The sequence below is a fragment of the Amblyraja radiata genome, chromosome 10 (genome assembly GCF_010909765.2).
Source record: "Amblyraja radiata isolate CabotCenter1 chromosome 10, sAmbRad1.1.pri, whole genome shotgun sequence".
NCBI classification, from domain to species: Eukaryota; Metazoa; Chordata; class Chondrichthyes; order Rajiformes; family Rajidae; genus Amblyraja; species Amblyraja radiata.
The window spans coordinates 16,984,557-17,006,493 of record NC_045965.1 but is presented as its reverse complement, the minus strand read 5'-3'; the positions used below and the strand labels follow the sequence as shown (position 1 = coordinate 17,006,493).

Genomic DNA, 21,937 nt, shown 5'->3' with positions numbered 1-21,937 from the left:
AAGAAGTCTGAAGTCTGAAGAAGGGTCTCGACCCAAAACGTCACCCATTCCTTCTCTCCAGAGATGCTGCCTGTCCGGCTGAGTTACTCCACCTTTTTGTGTCTATCTTTGGTTGTATAGCAGGGTTAGGTGAGTCAGGGGTGAGCCATGTTTCCATGAAACAAAGAATATCACAGTCCTGATCTCCCTTTGAAACAGCACAGTTGTTCGAGTTTGTTCTCAAGTGATTGAACGTTAGTTAGAAGTATGCAGGGGAGGGGTGGGACAAAATTCCTTTCATTTCAGCCACACCTGGAGCCCTCCCACCTCCTACTGTATGGAACCGTATGCAGTACAGCACAGTATTTGACAACAACTTTAACACCATGCAATTCTGGTCATTACATTACGAGAGAGGGTAAAGAGTAAATCCATGAGGAATTGTCAGGATATTGTTAGATAGTTTATGGTTGTTTTCTTTTGAACTGAAGAGGCTGAGGGAAGACTTGGTGAAGATAGGGCATGGATAGAATAAAGCAGCAGGGTTTGGTAGCCTCAAGGAAATTTCCAAGTTTGTGTCCAAAATTTATCCACATGCAAAGTAATGCAACCTTTACAGGGACCACTATTTTGTAACACAAAAACAAAGTTATTTTTTGGATGGAGAAGAGGTGAAGGGAGACTAAAGAGAAAAAGAGATAGGTTAAACTTACTCCTAGTTTCACTGCAGCAAAACCTTAAACCTCGAAGCAAAAACTCCAGGTGTTTTGCTTCAACAGAAAGTTTAGCATCTCACAGTTAAAGTAATATGTCATCTTAGGTACAGGTAAGAAATTGGAGGGTGGGGGTCTCCTTTGACAAGGGGGTTTGCCTTTTTGTTGAGGATTTAAAAACATGCATCAAGATAATATTCTTGAGGGATTGTCCAGTGATTGTCTGTACAATTTGGATACAAGGAGTTGATCACTTTGATGGGAATGCATTATAGACCCCCAGTAGTCGAGTATTCATGGAAGATTATAGCTTTGTTAATATTGACCGGATCACCCACAGTGCAAAGGGCTTGAACAAGGAAACATTTGTTAAATATGCCCAGGAAAGCTTTCTTCATCAATATCTCGAGGTCACTGGTAGGGAGAGTACTGCACCAGACCTCGTCACAGGTAACTATGTAAGGCATGTGACTGAAATATCAGTGAGGGAGCACTTTGGGACCAGTAAACATTATTCTGTTGGTTTTAACATAGTTATGGAGAAAGATAGGACTGGTCCACAAGTGAAAATACTTAAATGGGACAAGGTCAATTTTGGAGGAGTTAGGCTGGAACTTTCAGAGGATGACTGGGTGAGACTGTTTGCAAGTAAAGGGGCATCTGGCAAGTATGAGTCTTTTAAAATGTAGACAACAGGATCTCAGGGATAGTATGTTTGTCAAGTCTGGCAAGTTTAGGGAAACCTGGTTGACGAGAGATATTGAGGCTCTGTATCAGCTATCCATGCTGTATTATTACATAATTTTAATAATTATTGTTGTACAAGTTGAACCTCAGGTTACAACATTGGTACTTAACATTTATCTCCAGAGAACAAAAATAATCTATCTTAAATGAATATTAAACATGCAGATCAGACAGTGTCCTTGGCAAGGCAAACGTTTGTTTCTGATGATCTTTCATCAGAAACATTGGCTCAGATTTTGGTGGTAAAGGCCAGCAAACAGCATTTCCACACATGAGAAGTCCGTAACATATTTGGCACATGTTAATAAGGAACATTTTTCTGTGCTGCGGGGCTGAATTCTCTGCTTCCAAATGCAGAGATCCATCTTGCAGTGATTCAACAATATTTATGGTGAGGAAGTGTTTCTTTGATTCTGTACCAAGTATGGTCTGATGCAGGATTACGAAACCCTACAAACTCTCAGGGCAGGCGGGAGGGAGGGAGGGAGGGAGGCAAGCAGACAGCAAGTTTTATTGTCATATTTAGAATGTACTCGTTTTATATCTTCAGTTATTTAATGAATTTTCTAAGTATTTAATTTTATTCATTATTTTTAATTAAGCTTAATACTTTTCAAATACTTTTCATTTCATTTTGGATATTATTTTATAAGTTTTAAATTATCCAAGAGCTCCAGACACACTTAAAAACCCAGATACCTCTCACAGCTGCCAAAGTTATTGATGGAACCTAACCAGCTATCAATGCTGTCAGGACTGTCCTGGGCATGGGGGGTTTTTTCAGTGCCTCCTTGAGTTGTTGCCACTAGACTGTACCGCGGGAACCCAGGAGGCTACAAGCCAACAACATTGACCCACCGCATAGGGGGTGCTTGGGGTGGGTAGGCCAATGTCAGCAATATCTGGCACACCAACCTTTCTATGCACTGATGTTGTCTAATCTGCAAGTAGTTGGTGCATCTATGCCAGATTTCGAAATTCTCAGTATTTACAGCTTTTGGTCACCTTATATGGATGAGAACCAGTCACCAGATTTTGTATAAATTAATAGGAAAGAACTGTAGACGCTGGTTTAAATTGAAGATCGCCTGGAGTATGCTGGAGTAACTCAGTGGGACAGGCAGCATCTCTGTAGAGAAGGAATGGGTGAAGTTTCGGGTCGAGTCTGAAGAAGGGCCTGGACCCGAAACGTCACCCATTCCTTCTCCCCAGAGATGCTGCCTGTCCTGCTGAGTTACTCCAGCATTTTGTGTCTCTCTTTGTATAAATGAAGCTGGTTAATATATTGCTTTGCCAACAAACGATGTGTTTTACTTTTCCTTGATAGCATATTGTGCACATATACCCAAAATAAAAATAATGAATCACTCAACCAATGCCAGGGAGATATTGACAATGAACACGAAGAAACAGACTTACATCAAAATTAATTACATTAATACAAAGCGATCAACATAATTTATGTTTCTCTAGCAATGTACTCTCTGCTCAACAGCAGCGTCAGCTCTGGGTTGAGAATGCCTCCGTAACTCCCTGGTCAATTCGTTCCTTCCCACCCAAACCACCTCCTCCCCTGGTATTTTCCCTTGCAACCGCAGGAAATGCTACACTTGTCGCTTTACCTCCCCCTTCGATTCCATCCAAGGACCTAAGCAGTCTTTCCAGGTGAGGCAGAGGTTCACCTGCACCTCCTCCAACCTCATCTATTGCATCCGCTGTTCTAGGTGTCAACTGCTCTACATTGGTGAGACAAAGCGCAGGCTTGGCGATCGCTTCGCCCAACACCTCGGCTCAGTTCACATTAACCAACCTGATCTCCCAGTGGTTCAGCACTTCAACTCCCCCTCCCATTCTGAATCTTACCTTTCTGTCCTGGGCCTCCTCCATGGCCAGAGTGAGTCCCACCGCAAACTGGAGGAGCAGCACCTCATATTTTGCTTGGGTAGTTTACAGCCCAGCGGTATGAACATTGACTTCTCCAATTCCTTGCTTTCTCCCTCCTTCCCCTCCCCTTCCCAGCTCTCCCACAGCCTACTGTCTCCGTTTCCTCCTGTCTTCTTCCCGCCCCCCCTCCCCAGCCCCACATCAGTCTGAAGAAGGGTCCCGACCCGAAACATCACCTATTCCTTCGCTCCATAGATGCTGCCTCACCAGCTGAGTTTCTCCAGCATTTTTGTCTACCTCCAATTTGTCCTTATCTGATGTGGTAGGCGGCATAGTTCCAGCCAAATCTCCACAGAGATAGATAGATTCTTGATTAGTACGGGTGTCTGGGGCTATGGGGAGAAGGCAGGAGAATAGTGTTAGGAGGGAAAGATAGATCAGCCATGATTGAATGGCGGAGTAGACTTGATGGGCCAAATGGCCTAATTCTGCTCCTAACATTTATGAACTTATGTTTAATGCTAGACATTTTATGATCTCAGTGGCTCTGACAACCAGGCCCCTTATGGCCCATTTTCCAAGGTAAAGTTGTGCATTTACATTTTATTTGTGATACTGCTCCCTAGCTCAGCCAGAAAGAGCAATGGACAATGCAGCAGTCCAAACCTGCACTAACCTTTTCCATTCTGTTGAACAGATGTGTTAAAGTGGTGAGGAAATATTATGCTAACACAATCCATCAAAATGACAATTTGGAATTTATACTGCAATGGCAACAGAAATAGGTGTTGAAAAATCCCGCAAAACTCATAAAAATGTCTAAGCCTATAAATAACTTCCCTGATATTTTCAATTTGAAGACTTTTGAACAGTTTATGATGTTCCTGAATCTCAGTCACTGTTGCAAAAAAAAGGGTCCATGCTCAAAGAAATGGATCATAAATAAATAGTTTTGATTAATATAAAAGTCATTTATCCAAAGAATAATAAACTTTTCTTTAGAAAGGAGTCAAGACAACCATCATTATTTTTCATTCATCAGTCAGTTCTTTGTTCTTGCAATCGTTTGAGAAGATTTGCTCACATTCATTCCCCTGGCCTTGCGCTACTGTTCATGCCAGGACTCCTGCCCAAAAACAGATTACTGGTGGAACTTTACCTGGTCAAGGAGCGTCTGTGGAGGGAATGCTCAGATGGCGTTTGGGTTGGGACCCTACTTCAATCTCCTCTTCAAACTTGCTTAAGATTCCACAATTGGCAGTCACGGGTGTCTCCAGTACTCCTCCCTACATGCCCGTCACTCATGCAGGTACTCTTGCCGGAATGGCAATTATTCACACCAGAGCTCCTGCCCCACAGAACCAGTACACTCATCGTGCTGCTGCCCAGGTGGCCCTTACCCACTCCCGTACTCCTGCTCCAGTAGCCATTCTCACACCAGAATTCCTACCTACGTGGTTATTTGTCACATCAGCACTTTTCCCCTGGTGGTGCCAGTACTCCTGCCCTGGTGGCAATTATTCACACCTGTATTTTTCCCAAGTGGACATTACTCACATCAGTACTCCTGCCCATATAACTATTACTCCGCATGTATTCATGCCTGTTGCCATTCCTCCTGCCAGTACTCCTGACCAGGTGGCCATTACTCACGCCAGTACTCCAAACGTAAGAGCCTTTGACTGGAGTTTAGAAGGTTGAGGGGGACAATAATGAAAGGCATAGAGTGGATGTGGAAAGGATGTTTCCACTGGTGGGAGAGTCTAGGACCAGAGGTCATAGCCACAGAATTAAAGGGTGCTCTTTTAGAAAGGAGGTGAGGAGGAATATCTTTAGTCAGAGTGTAGTTAATCTGTGGAATTCATTGCCACAGAGGGCAGTGGAGGCCAAGTCAGTGGATATTTTTAAGGCAGAGATAGACAAATTCTTGATTAGAACGGGGGTCAAGGGTAATGGGGAGAAGGCAGGAAAATGGGATTAGGAGGCAGAGATCAGCCATGATTAAACGGCGGAGTAGACTCGATGGGCTGAATGGCCTAATTCTATTCCTATAACTTGTGAACGTGTGAACTCCTGCCCAGGAGCCCATCGCTGTTGTCGCACTCCTGGTCACGCATCCATTACTTGTCAACGTACCCACGTGACCATTGTTAATGCCTTGTCCTGGACCATAAATGACAAGCAGTAACAGAGGAGCCGAAACCATGGCATGGTTGCTGACGCCGCAGGTTTGGATATGACAGTTGTTGCCCAGATACGTGTCGTTGTCTGGTTACCGGTGAAGGTGGCCGTAGTTCGGAGGAGGAGCAGAACAGAGGTCCACTGGTGGGAAGTACTTCAGTAAGAACTCCAGTGCTGATTTGTGGGTCGGGGGATGCACATTGCTCTCTTGGGGAAGTTCATGTTCGCAAGTTATAGGAGTAGAATTAGGCCATTGGGCCCAGTCTACTCCGCCATTCAATCATGGCTGATCTCTGCCTCCTAATCCCATTTTCCTGCCTTCTCCCCATAACCCTTGACACCCATTCTAATCAAGGTTAAGAGAGCCACAATACTGGTTCACAGTGGAATGGTCTCCTCCCTCCCCCCGCCCCCGAGTTGCGACCTTGGTTGGTCCAGGGGGCTTCCATTTTGGGAAACACTGGCCCAGTTTCTAAAAGTCAAATGTCACATAAGCTGACTTAAATTAGCATTAAATATGGCTCAAATTAGACTTTTCTGAATTCTTTACTTTAATAATTATTTCATGAGAAATAGGAGCAGAATTAGGCCATTCAGCCCATCGAGTCTGCTTCGCCATTCGATCATTGTTGATCTATTTATCTCTCTCAACCCCATTCTCCTGCCTTCTACATGTAACTATTGTCCCTTACTAACCAACGTGTATTTATCTAATATACCATCAGTGTCGCTCTTCAGCAATGTTTTATAATTAAAATCAAAATCTCTACTTATATTTGCACATCAGACAGGCCCCCTCACTGTCCATCTTCAAATCCTCCCTAAAAACTCATTTTTATTCTCTGGCTTTCGACACTGGCTGAGACATTGCTCCTGTTCTTAGTGCTTTTAATGTCTTTTAATTTTTACTGTTTTTTAGTCCTTCGTTTTACAGTTTTTAATGGTTTGTAATAACTTTTTGTCCATGAGTTCTCATGTACAGCACTTTGTGGCAACTGCGGTTGTTTAAAGTGCTTTATAAATAAAGTTATTATTATTATTATTATTATTTAAATATTTTTATTTGACTGGTAGAATAAACTTTACAGACAAAACATAGTTATTTGCAAATGAATGACTTCAAATACTTCAAGGCAAAAGTGTCTTCAAAGCACAAGTTTAACACTGAGACATTTAAATAAAGAATCTTAAAACTACATGCAGAAAAACACTTTGTAATCAGACTTCAGCAGTTCAAATATACCTGTTTGGTTATATTGTAGATGACCTATCCATGACGAAAAGGGAGAAAGTGCTATTTTACAGCTAGTATGTTTCAATATTACATCTGAGCATCCTATGGAGTATTTAAAGGTCCATTGTGCAAGTGAAGAGAGACCATATTCAGGAGACATAAGTAACATGCAGTAACATGATCTCATATCATTTAGCATGGTGACTTCATTTACTTGGCTGCGCTATGTTTAGGCAAAAGCCAAACAATTTTACTGAAACATCTAAGCACCAATTTGTCTCTGGTCCCTGCCACTATATGACTCCATTGTATTGGTTGTCCCTTTTACTCCCAACTAATGTTTGATTGAAATTACATTTTATTGCAGGCATCCAAATTCTGAATTTGAGCCCTGTGAAAGATGAATGAAATGGATGAAGAGTATCCAGCTCTTCAGAGGTATCATAATCTACAAGGGTTATATTTAAAATGTACGTAACAGAGTGAGAGTATAAATAAATAAGAACAGGTACAAAAATGTCTAGTATTTCACTAGAATGGATCACATTATCCCTAAATTAGCTTGCCTGAAATGTTCAAGCAAGTGATTAGAACAGGGAAAGCACGGTGCAAAAAAATGTCTAGTCTTCCCACGCCATAGAACATGTTGATAGTGTCTATGCAACAAATATATAAATATCCAGATTCAGTCAGTAGTTTCTCCTTTTGCTGACATAGTCTTTGATTGTAAATCACTATGGGACATCCCAAGGGCATGACCAGTTATAAAAACTGCAATATTTTTGCATTGTTTCATTAGGGTGCAGTCTGCGAGGGAGTATGCATTAGTTTTCAATAATTCCGCATTCATTGAGTTTCCCATAGTCGATTATCAAGCTGTTTAAATTCATTCACACATCTTTTGAGATTCAGAAATACTTTATAGCAATATTCAGGATTATCTCCAATGATAATTATCTCCTGGGGAACGTTTGAGATTTTGAGGTTGCAGCTGTGAAAGGTGATCATGCTGCCAAAAGCTTTCTGAATATTGCGTGTTCTAACGTAAGCTAATGGTGTTGAATGAAAAAAGTTCAAGTTCAGTAATCAGGTAGTTGCATTCTTGAAGCAAGTGCCCTATAAAAGGCGATCATACAAATTTCATCTGGCACACTCCCTGTGAACAGCTGAGCAGAAGTGACCTCAAATTACCATTGCATGTTGCAGTGGTTTATGTCCTTTGTAAAATTTATGGCAGGTGAAATAAATGAAGTGACACCACTACACGATGAAACTAATAGGCCATGATATTCATAACACAACTAAGCTCACACCCATTTTCTTTTTCCCATAATGACCAATAGTGAAAAACTGTTATGATGATAAAGTGTGTGAAAAATAAATAACATTATTCTACTATGGTCATGACCAATTTTTGAAAAATGATGACACCGTCCTTAATTTTAACCTAGAGATGGGCCGGAGATTGGACAGGGTGGTAAGGGGCAGATTGTTAGGGATAAGCACCAAAATTGCCAATGTAAAGGGGCTGTCCCACTGCGGCGACCTAATTGACGAGTTTAGAAGAGTTTGCCCTCGACTCATACTCGCAGCATGGTCAACACGAGGTCCTAGGAGATCTTTGTAACTCTCCTTCATGCTTGGAGAATAAGGAGGGGAAGAGACAGTGACTTTAAGACTTTTGCCTCCATCACAGTGAGGAGGTGCCTGGTGAACTCACTGTGGTGGATGTTAATTTGTGTTTATTGTGTGTTTTGTTGTTTATTATTATATGTATGACTGCAGGCAATGAAATTTCGTTCAGATCGAAAGGTCTGAATGACAATAAAGGATCTAATCTAATCTAATGCTCGAGAGTAGTCCCTACGTTCTCGAGGCCTCAGCTAGGTCGCGGCGTATTTTTCAACATGCTGAAAAATGCCCATGAGTAAAATAAGGTTGCCATGGAAATTTTTTTTTTACTCGTAGGTTTAGTCGAGGTAGGTCATGGTAGGCCGGCATGTTATTCGTAGGTAATCGAGGGTAGTCAAAGGTAATCGAAGGTAGTCAAACATAGTTGTAGATAGTCTTCAACATAGTCGATGGAAAGTCGAAGGAAATCGAATGAGGTCGCCTTCACTCTCCACTATTCGGTGTCCAATTTTCCCGACGCTAGTCAAAGCTAGTCTTCAACATAGTCGAAGGAGGTCTTCAACATGACACCTTTTCAAACTCTCCTAAACTCGCCAATTAGGTCGCCTCAGTGGGACAGGCCCTTAACAGTACGACAAGGACTAAGTATTGCAATAATTATAATATTGAACCCAGATGTCATTTAATAAAATTGCAGATGTTGTTGCTTTGTTTAGATTTTGTCCGTTTTTCTGGATGGTTGTGGTATTGTATGAAATGTAAGATTTTTCTGAAAATAGTAAATTTTCATAATTTAATGTTAGCAATGCAACTTTTGAAAGGGAATACCATGCAATTAAGGCCTTTCAACTGCTGCAGTGTTGAAGCATCCTGTGGGTAAAGTGTCTCTGATGAGCTCAAGATTTCTAATATCTCCAAGGATGTCAACGATGCTGCGGTCAAAAGCTGCAATTGTTTGCTGCTGCCCAGCAGCGGCATCAGTCAGTTGTTGAAAACTTGATTCTAGTTCATTAATCCATTGATTTTTGAAGATCTGAAGTGAATTCTCCACATGTTCTAACTTGGTAATGTCAATCGTGGCTGGGTTACCTGTAAATGAAACACAATCATTGAGTAAGCAATGCGTTCTTGGGCAAATCAGGGCATTTTATGGAATTAATGGACAGATGTCATGAAATCAGAAACCATTTAGAGAGAAAGAAATACCAATATAGCCATGGAGACTTGAGTAACGAGTAAAACGACACTTTCAATCTGGTTCCCATACATTTATCTTAGAATATTCCTATAAGTAAGTTCAGAAGAGCAGCATGGTGGCGCAGTAGTAGAGTTGCTGCCTTATAGCGCTTGCAGCGCCAGAGACCCGGGTTCGATCCTGACTACGGGTGCTGTCTGTATGGAGTTTGTACGTTCTCCCCGTGACCTGAGTGGGTTTTCTCTGAGATCATCGGTTTCCTCCCACACTCCAACGACATACAGGTTTGTAGGTTAATTGACTTGGTGCAAGTGTAAACTGTCCCTAGTGTGTGTAGGATAGTGTAAAATGTGTGGTGTGGACTCAGTGGGATGGTGGGCTTGTTTCTGCGTGTATCTCTAAACTAAAAAAAAGAGTTTATGTCCATGCTTGACACATTTGCCTCAAATCCCAAAGGATTTTGGTCTTTCTCATTGTTGGCTTATTGAAGATGCGCCACATAACATGTGCTGCCTAACCATTGCAGTTTGGTCTTAGTGAGAAAGTTCATCAATAAACCATTGCGTGCCTTAATTCCAAGCTAAAATAAAACTTTGCTTATGTGCCTGGAATTGCACAGCAGGACACAAAGACTGTATTGAACGAGTGATTCAATATTCTTGAAATCCCTATTTCCCACACAGTTAAAAATAGCAACCACTTCTCCAAAGGAGTCCTGTACAAAGGAAATCAAATGCAAGTGTCAGCATTAAGCTTGAGGGAACTTGGAACCAATTACAAGAGGATTTGAATTAATTTGAAGGATGGGAAGATAATGAGCAAAATAATTTCAAATGTTTAGTATCAGGTTTTGTTATTTTGTTATTTTGTTAAAATGAGGTCTTGTGGCTTTCTATTGCTTAAAATTGGAATTCAAATGCAGTAGAGGACCACGTGAGCAGGAATCACTAGTACACATCAATAAACCAAAGAAATTAGGCTCTATGGTTTATTTCTAGAAATCAAATTGAGTAGTTATGCAGGACCTATATTTAACCTTGGATAGCAAACACAATCTCAGCTGCTATATTGTGAAGGGTAAATATGTGCATCAAAGTGGATGTAAAATAATTGATAAGGTTGGCACCAGATCCACAATGCTGTGCCTGAAATGTAAGAGTGAAAGGGCTGGTTTTCTTGTAAAAGAGCCTGGTGGGTGATCTAATAAGAGCTAATTACATTTATTAAATGTGTTGATGGAGTAGACATTGCAAGAATATTGCCACTTTTGGGGAGGATCAGAACAAGAGATATTGTGGTCTAGCTAAAAACGTGAGTAGAAGGAATCTCTTTACCCAGAGAGTGGGGAAAATTTGTATTTCACAATGATTGGGAGGCAAAGGTAAAGATATATTTTTTAAAAGGTTGAATTAGCACACGAGGAAGCTATGGAAGAGATTATTAATGTATTTTTGTATTTTGTTGCAGTTGTCCCCAATGTTGGTATTGTTTATAAAAGGGAATTGGTTTAAGATGGGCTGGGGCCCAAATGGATTATAAATAGCAGCAGACATTGGTTGGAAGCACAAGGCTATTTCTGAGCTGTATTTTCTGTGTTCCATCGGAAAGTCTGAGGAATAGTGATTCTTCAATTCAGATACATTGCCTCTAAGCCACCTAAAATCAGCCCCTCTTCTACAATTAGGCCCAGACTACTATTTTAGTCCTTAGCTGCACACATGCTTTACTGCAGTGAGGTACTATTTCTAACTTGAATTCTATATTTGATGAACATTTTTGGGTGCAATTATTTGCAAAAATGCAAGTCCAACTCACTTAAAAACTTGCCATGCTTACCCATAGATAGCAGCAAATCATTGATCAATTTCATTGTTTCAGTCGCTGAATCCTTTGCATTTTCTGCATTCACAGTTGCCGCACCTACATTGCCTGCAATCTGAAGCAATAAACAAGTGATTAAACGCATTGTTTCAAATGAAAACCAACTAGAAAAGCTGCAGGTTTGATGAAAACATTTTATCCTAAAGGACCTGTCCCACTTGCCAATTTTATTTTTCGGTGACTGCCGGCATCATTGACTGACGTATCAGGTCACTAAATAATTTGCGGCATGATGCGACGTGACGCGGTATGATGATGTATTGACGCGCGATGTTTCCTCAAGTGCCACAAATATTTTTTGTCGCCGCTGGATTTTGAAATGTTCAAAATCTTTCGGCGACCCTGATACATCAGTCAATTATGCCGGCAGTCGCTGAAAAAATTGCCGTGGGACAGGCCCTTAACCCAGGCTGTGGTGAAGACAGTTAGTCTCAAACAAGGGGGAATCCAAAAAGGAAGTGATTTCCCCCCACCCCCACCCCTGTTATGAACATAAGAAACTGCACAGGAGTAAACCACTGCCCCACCACTCCAATTCATGGCTGGTCTGCCCCAGGCCGCATCTTCAGTACCAATTACTCATAGTCTTCAATTGCCCGATCTTTCAAAAGGGTAGGCCAGTGTGATTAGTTCAGTTAGGCAACTTGGTCGGCATGAATATGTACCCATTTCCCCCACTATCCCGGCCCTGTACCCCCTTTCCCCATCCTCTTCCACTCATATCCCTTTCCCTGGTTTCACATTTCACTCCTCTCCTCGTCATACAGCCAGCCGTTCATCTTCTTTTCTTCTCTGGCCTTTGTCCACCCATCTGCCCATCAAGACCCACCTCCCCACTTTCCACTTATCACTCGCCAGGCTTTATTCCACCCGACCACTTTACCAACATTCTGCTCCCTACAACAATTAGTGTGAAGAAGGGTCCCGACCCAAAATGTCATCTATCCATGCCTTGCATAGATGCTGGCTGACCAGTTGATCTTATAGAGGTGTAGACATTCATGAGGGGGCACAGATTAGATGAATCCTTGTTTGTGCAAACTTCTGAACTCATATTATCTTCTTTGAACAGTTTTACACTAGAATACAATGACTTATTGCATTCTTTTTCCCAGGATTACATATTTCTCTCCTTGGACAGAAACCAGTGAAATCCCTTCAAGATTCGTAACTCGATATTCAAATAAATCACAGTATGTTATTCGAGATGTAAAACTTGAATGTAAGTAATAAAGTATCACAAATAATCTTACCTTCGCTGCCATGGAAGTATCTTCATTCACAGATCTCTGTTTATTAGCAAAATCAGTCTCCAGCTGTGTCAATTGTCTATTTGCATCAGTCACGTTTTGATCCAGTAACATGATATCATTTAATGCAGCTTCTGCATCAAATAGCGAGTCAACCGCCTTCTGTTATTAGGATGGAAACAATAACATGTTGAAATTAGACACATAATGCTGGAGTAACTCAGCGGGACAGGCAGCATCTCTGGGGAGAAGGAATGGGTGACATTTTGGGTCAAGACCCTTCTTCAGAGTGAGAGTCACGGGAAAGGGAAACAAGAGATATAGACGATGATGTAGAGATATTGAACAAATTAATGAAAGATGTGCAAAAAAGTAACAGTGATAAAGGAAACAGGCCATTGTTAGTTGTTGCTAGGTGAGAATGAAAGCTGGTGTGACTTGGGTGGGGGAGGGATGGAGAGAGAGAGAATGCAGGGGTTACTTGAAGTTAGAGAAATCAATAATCATACACTTGAGTTGTAAGCTGCCCAAGCGAAATATGAGAAGCTGTTCCTTCAATTTGCGCTTAATATCACTCTGACAATGGAGAAGGCCAAGGACAGAAAGGTCTGTGTGGGGATGGGAAGGGGAATTAAAGTGCTAAGCAACTAGGAGATCAGGTGTCGAAATGTATTGTCATCTAACATGTTGGAAATGACTTTCCGGATGACTTCAATTGACAATCTAGAGTATTAAAGACAAATTCTACAGGATTTTGCCATTGATAAATTATGTCAGTGCAGGAGTAATGTTGCTGCTCATATTTGTTTAAAATGTCAGTCACATTTCTGATATGGACTCATTTTTGTAAAGTAAGGTGTGAACAAATGCATAAAATAAATTATTCAGGAGGTCTTCAACATAGGAAGTAAGATCAACGATCTTACACGTTATGTATGCGGTTTTGATCTTGGAAATATCATCCATCAATTACAACTATCCAAGTTTGCCTTGTTTTGATTGCCAAATGACTTTGTGTGCAAGGGAAGTGTTCCAAACAGTTATATATTCTTATATTCATTTTGATTTCCTACAATTTTCTGCTCTGTTGATGTAGGTGATTTATGTTGAAATATAATTCCAGGAGCCTAGAAAAAGTCCCGCCAGTCTAATTATGAGTTCACTGCACAGTTCTTGATGCGCTTCTCAACCTCGAGCACACAAACATTGTTTCCACCTCTCCCAATAGCCGTGGCATATGTGGTGTGAATATTGCCCGCAGAAGGACGTGAAAGGCTGAGAATCAGTTCCCTGGAGGCAGCGCCTCTACACTATCTGGCGGTGGTAATTGTTAGAGACGGTGAACAGCGAGAGGGGAACAGGACAGGAGGTGAGGAAAATAAAGGGATTTAGGGAAAGAAATACAAAATACCGCTAAATGCAAAAGTTGAAACATTTAGTTTCACTGCGTTATAACAGAGCAGACAATTAACTGAATAATACCTTCTGAATATTATTGGCAATCGTATCTGCCAGTTCGGCTTTTCCTTTGGCATCTTTGGCAATTGCCAACGCATTTCCCAGTTGATTCGCAGCCTGATCAGTCATCGAGTTCGCATTGTCAATCGTCCTGATGATGTATGGTATTCTGCTCAAAGCATCTTCGGCAGCTGTTTTATTGATGGCCACCCGCGCGTTGAAGTCTGCAATGTCAATGGATAATTTACGTTAGCTGTTTCATCTGATGGTGCTTCTGTGTTTAAAGCTGAGGGTCCCAAAGCACAGGATGGTTTAAGTAGGAAATTCAATCCCAGGAAACTTCATCCCAGGAATAAATAGGTTAACCTATGATGAGCGTTTGTCGACACTGGGCCCATACTTGCTGGAGTTTAGAAGAATGAGGGGGGGACCTCATTGAAACATACAGTATAGTGAAAGGCTTGGATAGAGTGGATGTGAAGAGGATGTTTCCACTAGTGGGAAAGTCTAGGACTAGAGAATTAGCCTCAGAATTAAAGGAGGTACTTTTAGGAAGAAGACATTTCTTCAGGTGGTGAATCTGTGGAATTCTTTGCCACAGAAGGCTGTGGAGGTCAAGTCAGTGGATATTTTTAAGGCAGAGATAGATAGATTCTTGATTAGTACAGGTGTCGGAGGTTATGGGGAGAAGGCAGGAGAATGGGGTTAGGAGGAAGAGATAGATCAGCTATGATTGAATGGTGGAGTAGACTTGATGAGCCGAATGGCCTAATTCTACTCCTATCACATGACCTTGTGATCTTATGAGTACAGTGGTGCTTTGATGAGTAAAGGCCCTTCAGTGAGCAAGAAAGATGGTGAGCAGGATACATAGGAGCAACTCAATGAAGGGATTGGGTTGAAATTGTGATACTAAACAGTTCAAGAGTGACATCAGTACAGACCAGGTAGTTGGTGAGCAAGATGTGTATTTGCTGACATATTTCTACTTTATAATTGATTGCAACAGGGCAGGCACAGCACAGCAGGACCAGGTGGAACGTGCATCTTCTGTCATCTGGGAATTGAGGACATATGACAACCACATGTTTAGGAAGTGTCTCCAGATGCAACCCAAGTTCCAGGAGTGCAGCATTGACTGAAGTCACTGCTGTGCACTGATAGATAGCTGGTGTAGGAAGCTGGTATAGCTTAAGAGTATGTAGATATAGAGGAGACAAGTGACTGCCAGACATGCTCTGATGAGCAGGCATGATATCTAAGGGGGCCTAAGTTCACTGTGTTTCCTAACAGATTTTCCCTTTTGAACCAGTGGACATTATGGATCTTCAGGGGATTCCAGCCGGAGGCGGGAGCATGGCAACATGAATGGCTGAGCTGCACAGGAAGGGAGGAAGAAAAGTGAGAGAGCAACAGTGATCTCTGACTTGTTGTGAGTCCTAGACGGTATGTTGTCTTCCTGATGCCAGGATCAAGAATGTCACTGAATGGATGCATATTATCCTCCAGGGAATGGACGAAGACTCAAAAATTGCATTGGACGTAGGTAGAAGAAAGAAAGGCACCCTGCAAGCAGATCCTAAGAAAGAGATGAAAATGTAGGACCTATAGGTAACAAAAAGGTAACAATATTATAGCCCTGTCCCACGGTACGGGTTCATTCCAAGAGCTCTCCCGAGTTTTAAAAAAATCAAACTCAGAAATCAAAGGATTGTCATGGAAACCAAGAAGGTATAAGGACAGTTTAGTGATGGTAGATTGACCACCATGTAAATAAACAAAAATGTGAGCAGCGTATACATTCCCTTAAGCAAAAATAATACCAGGTTAAGTGGTCCAAGCAAGAATGACAGGAAAAATTAAAGGTAATTTTAAATGTAAGGAAAAGGCATATGAAATTTCCAGAAAACTATGGGCTTGCATATTAGGCATGTTTTAGAATTCATTCAAAATTACAAAGAAATAGAGAAAGAAAGGAGAATAAAGCATCAGAGTAAATTATATAGAAACACAAAAAAAACAGACTGCATGAGCTCTATCGGAACACAAAAAGGAATAAAAAACTAAGGACACAGGTAATTAAAACAGTACAAACAATAGACAAATGCTTTGGAAATAGTAGAGAGCCGATGAGAAAGTAAAATATATTAATTCTGGTAAAGAAATGAACAAGAAATGTACAAGATAGGTTAATGAAGGTGGGCGCAAAATGCTGGAGTAACTCGGGGGGACAGACAGCATCTCTGGAGAGAAGGAATGGGTGACCTTTCGAGTCGAGACCCTTCTTCAGACTGATGTCAGGAGAGTGGGCGGGTAAAAGATAGAATGTAGTCGGTGACAGTAAGACTGGTGGGAGAACTGGGAATGGGAGGGGATAGAGAAGGGCTATTTGAAGTTAGAGAAGTCAATGTTCATACTGCTGGGGTGTAAACTGCCCAAGCGAAATATGAGGTGCTGTTCCTCCAGTTTGCGCTGGGCCTCACTCTGACAATGGAGGAGACCCAGGACAGAAAGGTCAGATTGAGAATGGGAAGGGGAGTTGAAGTGCTGAGCAACTGGGAGATTAGGTAAGTTAAGACGGACTGAGCGGAGGTGTTTAGCGAAACGATCATTGAGCCTGCGCTTGGTCTCGCCCATGTAGAGAAGTTGACACCTGGAACAGCGGATACAGTAGATGAGGTTGGAGGAGGTGCAAGTGAACCTCTGCTTCACCTGGAAAGACTGTTTGGGTCCTTGGATGGAGTCGATGGGGGAGGTAAAAGGACTGGTGTTGCATCTCCTGCGGTTGCAGGGGAAAGTACCTGGGGAGGGGGTGGTTTGGGTGGGAAGAGACGAGTTGACCAGGGAGTTTCGGAGGGAACGGTCTCTGCGGAAAGCAGAAAGGGGTGGAGATGGGAAGATGTGGCCAGTAGTGGAGGTGGCGAAAATGTTAAAGGATTATACACAGATAGGTTAATGAGCCCGAATATGACAAATGCCAAGTTTGCTATTTAGTTGTAAATGCACAAAAACAATGATATACCTCTTAGGTTGTTTATGATCCGATCAACTTGGTCCAGTGTGTATGATCCTTTTTTCACAGCATCTTCAGCCAAGTACTTTGCTGCATTTGCTCTGGCTTGTAGCAAGGTAGCTGTCTATAGAGAAATAAACTTTGTCAGAATGCTATCAATCCAACCCAGGAACTAAATGCAACCCTTAGTTCCAACGTCAAATAAAAACAAAACATCCTGCAAATACTCAGCAAGTCGGGCAGCATTAGTGGCGAGAAACATAGTTAACATTTTAGGTTAAAGAATTTTCATCAGGCTGAGTATTTCCTGCATTCTCTTTTTTACTACTGATTTCCAGAATCCATGTATTTTTGCTTTTTGAATAGTTTCCAATCTCTGCAGAAAAGTTTATACATTTATACACTGACATCATAGAACTTTTGCATTACTTAAAAATTATATTTTGAACGTACCCAAAATGCACATTCATGGTGGAATAAACCCCAATACCACAACAATAACATATTTAGAAATAAATATGCAAAATATACTTTTGGAAGCAAATGAAAATAAAATGAGTTAAACTATTGTATAGTCGTTTCTCTCCATGGAGACTACTTCTCAGAGAAACAATTCAAGAGGTGAATCCTTTTGTCATTTACATCCAATTTCCTGTTATTGATTATCATTTGTCTTTTCTGTGCAGTAGTGGGATTTCACAATATGTATCAGCAATATGTATCAGCAAGAGGTTTTCAGTGTTTCTGCTGCATTTAATTGAGTAATACTCCAGCCATTGTCAGAGTTGTTATTGTAGGTTTTCTCAAGGTAACCAGGTTGGGGTTCTAATATTTTTCTTACATCATTGCTGTTAAAGCTGAAAACTTCCAATACATTGTGGGCTAAATTGATTGCCTTGTGATTTCAGAGTTCACAGTGACATAGTTCTCATATCAATGTCAATCACAGTAACTCTTCAAGCAAACCTAGCAGGCACTTAACAATCTTTTGCAATTGTTGTAAGGCACTTACCCTGTTGTCTCTGTCTCCTTTCTCTAAAATCCTTGTGATGTCTATCTGGAAGTCACTGATGTTATTCTTCAAAGTTTCATACAGATCAAGTTTGCTGTTCAACTCAAATTCCATGGCACTTTCTCTGCTCTTCAGTTGATTTGCTTCATTCTGATGAGCAAAAAATTATACTTTGTTTAATTTAGATTATTTCAACACAGTAACTTCTGAAATATGTGGCCACGTGTATTGGCCATCTTTATTGTACATTACATCTATATTTCCATTTGCTCTTTAGCCATTCCCAATTTTATAGCAGTTCTTGTCCAATTGAGCTTCCCAATGAGACAACAAATGAAATAACGAAGGAACCTTCTTGATCCTATTTTTGCAATTAATTAATTGGTTGATTGAAAGATACAGCATGGAAACAGGCCCTATGGTCACCAAATCCACACTGACCACCAATCATCCGTTCACATTAGTTCTATGTTATCCCACGTTAATCTGATATAAATTATTCTTGTACTCTCAGATATGGTCATTGTTCATCCAGTGGTGTCCTGTGTTGGGACATGAGGAGGTCGACGTTTAAAAAGATTCATCATCACCCCAAATCAATTCAAGAAACTACTCAGTAAACGATCGGGTCCTAGAGAAGTTGTAGTGCAGAGAAACCCAAGTGTACAGGTACATTGCTTCCTAAAATGGCAGCATACACGGACAGGATGGTGAGGAAGGCATTTGGCATGCTCATGTTGATCAATAAAGGTACTGAGTACAGGAATTGGAAAGTCATGTCACAACCGTATTGTTGAGACCGCATTTGGAGTATTGTGTGCAGTTCTGGTCAGTATACTATAGGAAGGATGTCATTAAGCTGGCAAGAGTGCAGCAAATATTCACTAGCATGTTACTAGGACTCAAGGATTTGTTATAGGCAGAGGCTTGGAAGGCTTGGTAAGCTGGACAGCTTTAAAATGGTGCAAAGGCTGAGGGGTAACCTTATAGTCCTATACAAAATCACAGAGGCATGGATTAGGTGAATACTCATAGTATTTTTCCCAGGGTAGAGGAGTCCAGAATCAGAGGGCACAGGTTTAAACTGAGAGGGAAAATACTTAAAAGAGACCTGAGAGGAAATTTCTTCACCGAGAGCATATGGAAATATATATATATTGAATGAGTTGCCAGGGGGAGCTATTGAGGTGACATTTAAAAGATATTTAGATAGGGTAGGAAAGGTTTAAAGGAATGTGGGCCAAACGCAGGCAAATGGGACTAGCACAGTTATTAAACGGTCAGCATGGGTAAGATGGGCTGAAGGGCCTGTTTCCATGTTGTATGACTAAACTAATTCTTAATGATAATGGAACTATTCATTTCATAGAAGAAATCATATTTGAAGTATCCTTTTGTTAATGATCCATTAAGTTAAGTTATTGCCACCAAGACTGGTGCTATCTTTGCGAACAACCAAATACCACAACCTGTTAACGATAAAGTGATATGCTGCCTTATTTTTAACCTCTCCTAGGAATGAGGCACTAAGGTCAGATCAGTTAAGACACCTGGAGTTAAGGATCTCATTTGTACTTTCCAATCTAGTCTTAAAGATTCATACCAGAGTGATGCATTGATTTAATACCCACAATCTTTTTCCATTTAGACAAGGAAAATGGCTTGAGTTGGTTCGCAAACTAAGTTAATTGACAAATAATCCTACTAAATCAGAAATAACAGAATTAGACATAATCTTTCACTTGGTGTTTTCAGTGCTTCCAAAACTGCTCTGTGATAAACTGCTTTGAGAATAGATATGTCATTACATTTAATTATTGTCATGCATCAATAAAATTAAACATGGTATAGATTTCCTTCTCTCCCCCTGATCAACAAACTCAAAAATATTACCTACCTCAAGGGACATTACATCAATTGTGATAACATTATTCAAATCGTCGTAGTTCTTCTTGGCCTTCTCACTGACTCTTTCTACTTTTGCGGTTATTCTGTTTGCTTGGTCGTCTAGACCCTCTGCTACGTCGTCCTTCTGTTTCGACCTAACAGGATGAAATCTCTTAGCATCATGTTTCAAACATACCTCCACTATCAAAATTTCAGTTGTCTTTGGTTAATTCTTTGCAGAAGGCAGTAGTCCACTAATATGTCTATTATTATTTATAGTTGATTTGATTTTGATTTGCATCATAGTTGTGTTCCTTCCCATACACAGGCTATATGACATTATAATTTGGGTAATTTGCTCTTTGACATTCTTAACTATCTTCAAATGATCTCATGCAGTAGTCCACACCTCCACGGGTAGAAAGTAAAACTCTACTTTGTAAATAAAGAACCAGTTGTTATCTTTAATAATATTTGACAGTTAATACAATTACCCAGGAGTTTTTTTTTAAAGAGGATAGACCAATAAGTACAGGATTTTATGGTCATGAGTAACACTTAACAAAATGCTACTCCTTGTTTACTCCATATGTTGGATTCTTGCAGGGAACCATTAGAAGTCCGAAGTGCATTCAGTTTTTTAACATTTGCAACATCAATTTAAAATGCTAATGATTTCAATGAACTCCAGTTGAAATAATAACTGTCATGTATTTACAATTGGTACTTTCAAGGGGTAGAGAGAATCGTAACAGGAGGCAGAAAATAGTGTGTAAAGTCAATATTCAGATATTTCCAATGGAAACTTGCTTGCACTCACTGCTGAGTTAGTAGGTTGACAGATTGTGTGGTTTGCCGATCGTCTTTGATTGCTTGTGTAATTAATTGAAGGGCCTTAAAAGCAGACTTGTTGGCAGCACCACTGGATTGTTCAATGCCCTCAGCATCTTTCTGATGCCTGAATAAAAGAAGACAAAAGTGAGTTTGAATATTTAGCTTTGAAGTCATGAAATAAAATTGGTAATGGGACATATAATGGAATGATGGTGCAAGTAAACAGACCACATACCTATCTGCAAGTCTACGAGCTTCATCAGCTAGAACTGTTGGGATACTACCTCCATTAGGATCTGTTGGGAATGATGGCTGTAAGAAATAATATTACAGTTGGCAACAAATCGCAAATCTAAATCATTAAAATTAACAGCACAAATTACCCTTCATCCTGAAAGCACTGAATCTTGCTTCCTGTAGATGTTGCCAATGCCCTGTTTTGCTCTGCAAGTGCTTATTCATTCGAGGAAAGGCGCTACTGTTGTTTGAGTGGGAACCTGGGCCCTCATTGACACCCTTTCTAGCAGGAGCCACAGTTTGCCACTCAGCAGCATTAGTCGCAAAGTCAATGTTCCTCCCTGTGCTCCACAGCTAAAGTAGATCAGAACAGGGATTGAGTCCGAATACAGGTTGACCATTTTCATGGAAGTGTGCATCAGATGTGTTAATGTACAGCTACTCTTTTATTTAATAGTTGAACAATGTTATTGTTTAACATTATGTTCCCCCAGATGTCCTCTCAACTGTAGCATGTAATTTCCATATGATGGCTTGCTCATTGTTAAGAATGATGACATATTGAAGTATTTGCTGAAAGGCTGATCCCTCCAGCTGTTGAATTCAAAGGTAGAAGGGCTTTGTCCCAGAATTAGTGGTTTGTTCAGTTAAAGATTACGTTGAAAAAAAAAATCCTTAAGCAATAGGTTAGGTGGGACTAGTGTAGCTGGGACATGTTGGCCAATGTGGGCATGTTGGGTCGAAGGGCCTGTTTCCATACTGTATTACTCTATGCCTCTATGTTATAAATCTTCAGAATT

General features: G+C 40.8%; 1 protein-coding gene across 1 annotated transcript in view; it reads right to left on the bottom strand.

The window, feature by feature from the left end:
• Window positions 1–9,148: 9,148 nt before the first annotated feature.
• Window positions 9,149–21,937, bottom strand: part of lamc2 (laminin subunit gamma 2) — a 56,207-nt gene continuing 43,418 nt past the window's right edge. Inside the window, exons 15-23 of the mRNA XM_033028194.1 lie at window positions 21,136–21,212; window positions 20,887–21,024; window positions 20,077–20,221; window positions 18,180–18,329; window positions 17,177–17,291; window positions 14,179–14,378; window positions 12,700–12,858; window positions 11,402–11,501; window positions 9,149–9,459 (exon numbers count right to left, since the gene is read on the bottom strand). Coding sequence (XP_032884085.1) covers window positions 9,206–9,459; window positions 11,402–11,501; window positions 12,700–12,858; window positions 14,179–14,378; window positions 17,177–17,291; window positions 18,180–18,329; window positions 20,077–20,221; window positions 20,887–21,024; window positions 21,136–21,212 — 1,338 coding nt within the window. The 3' untranslated portion in view covers window positions 9,149–9,205. The remainder of the gene's footprint in view (window positions 9,460–11,401; window positions 11,502–12,699; window positions 12,859–14,178; window positions 14,379–17,176; window positions 17,292–18,179; window positions 18,330–20,076; window positions 20,222–20,886; window positions 21,025–21,135; window positions 21,213–21,937) is intronic.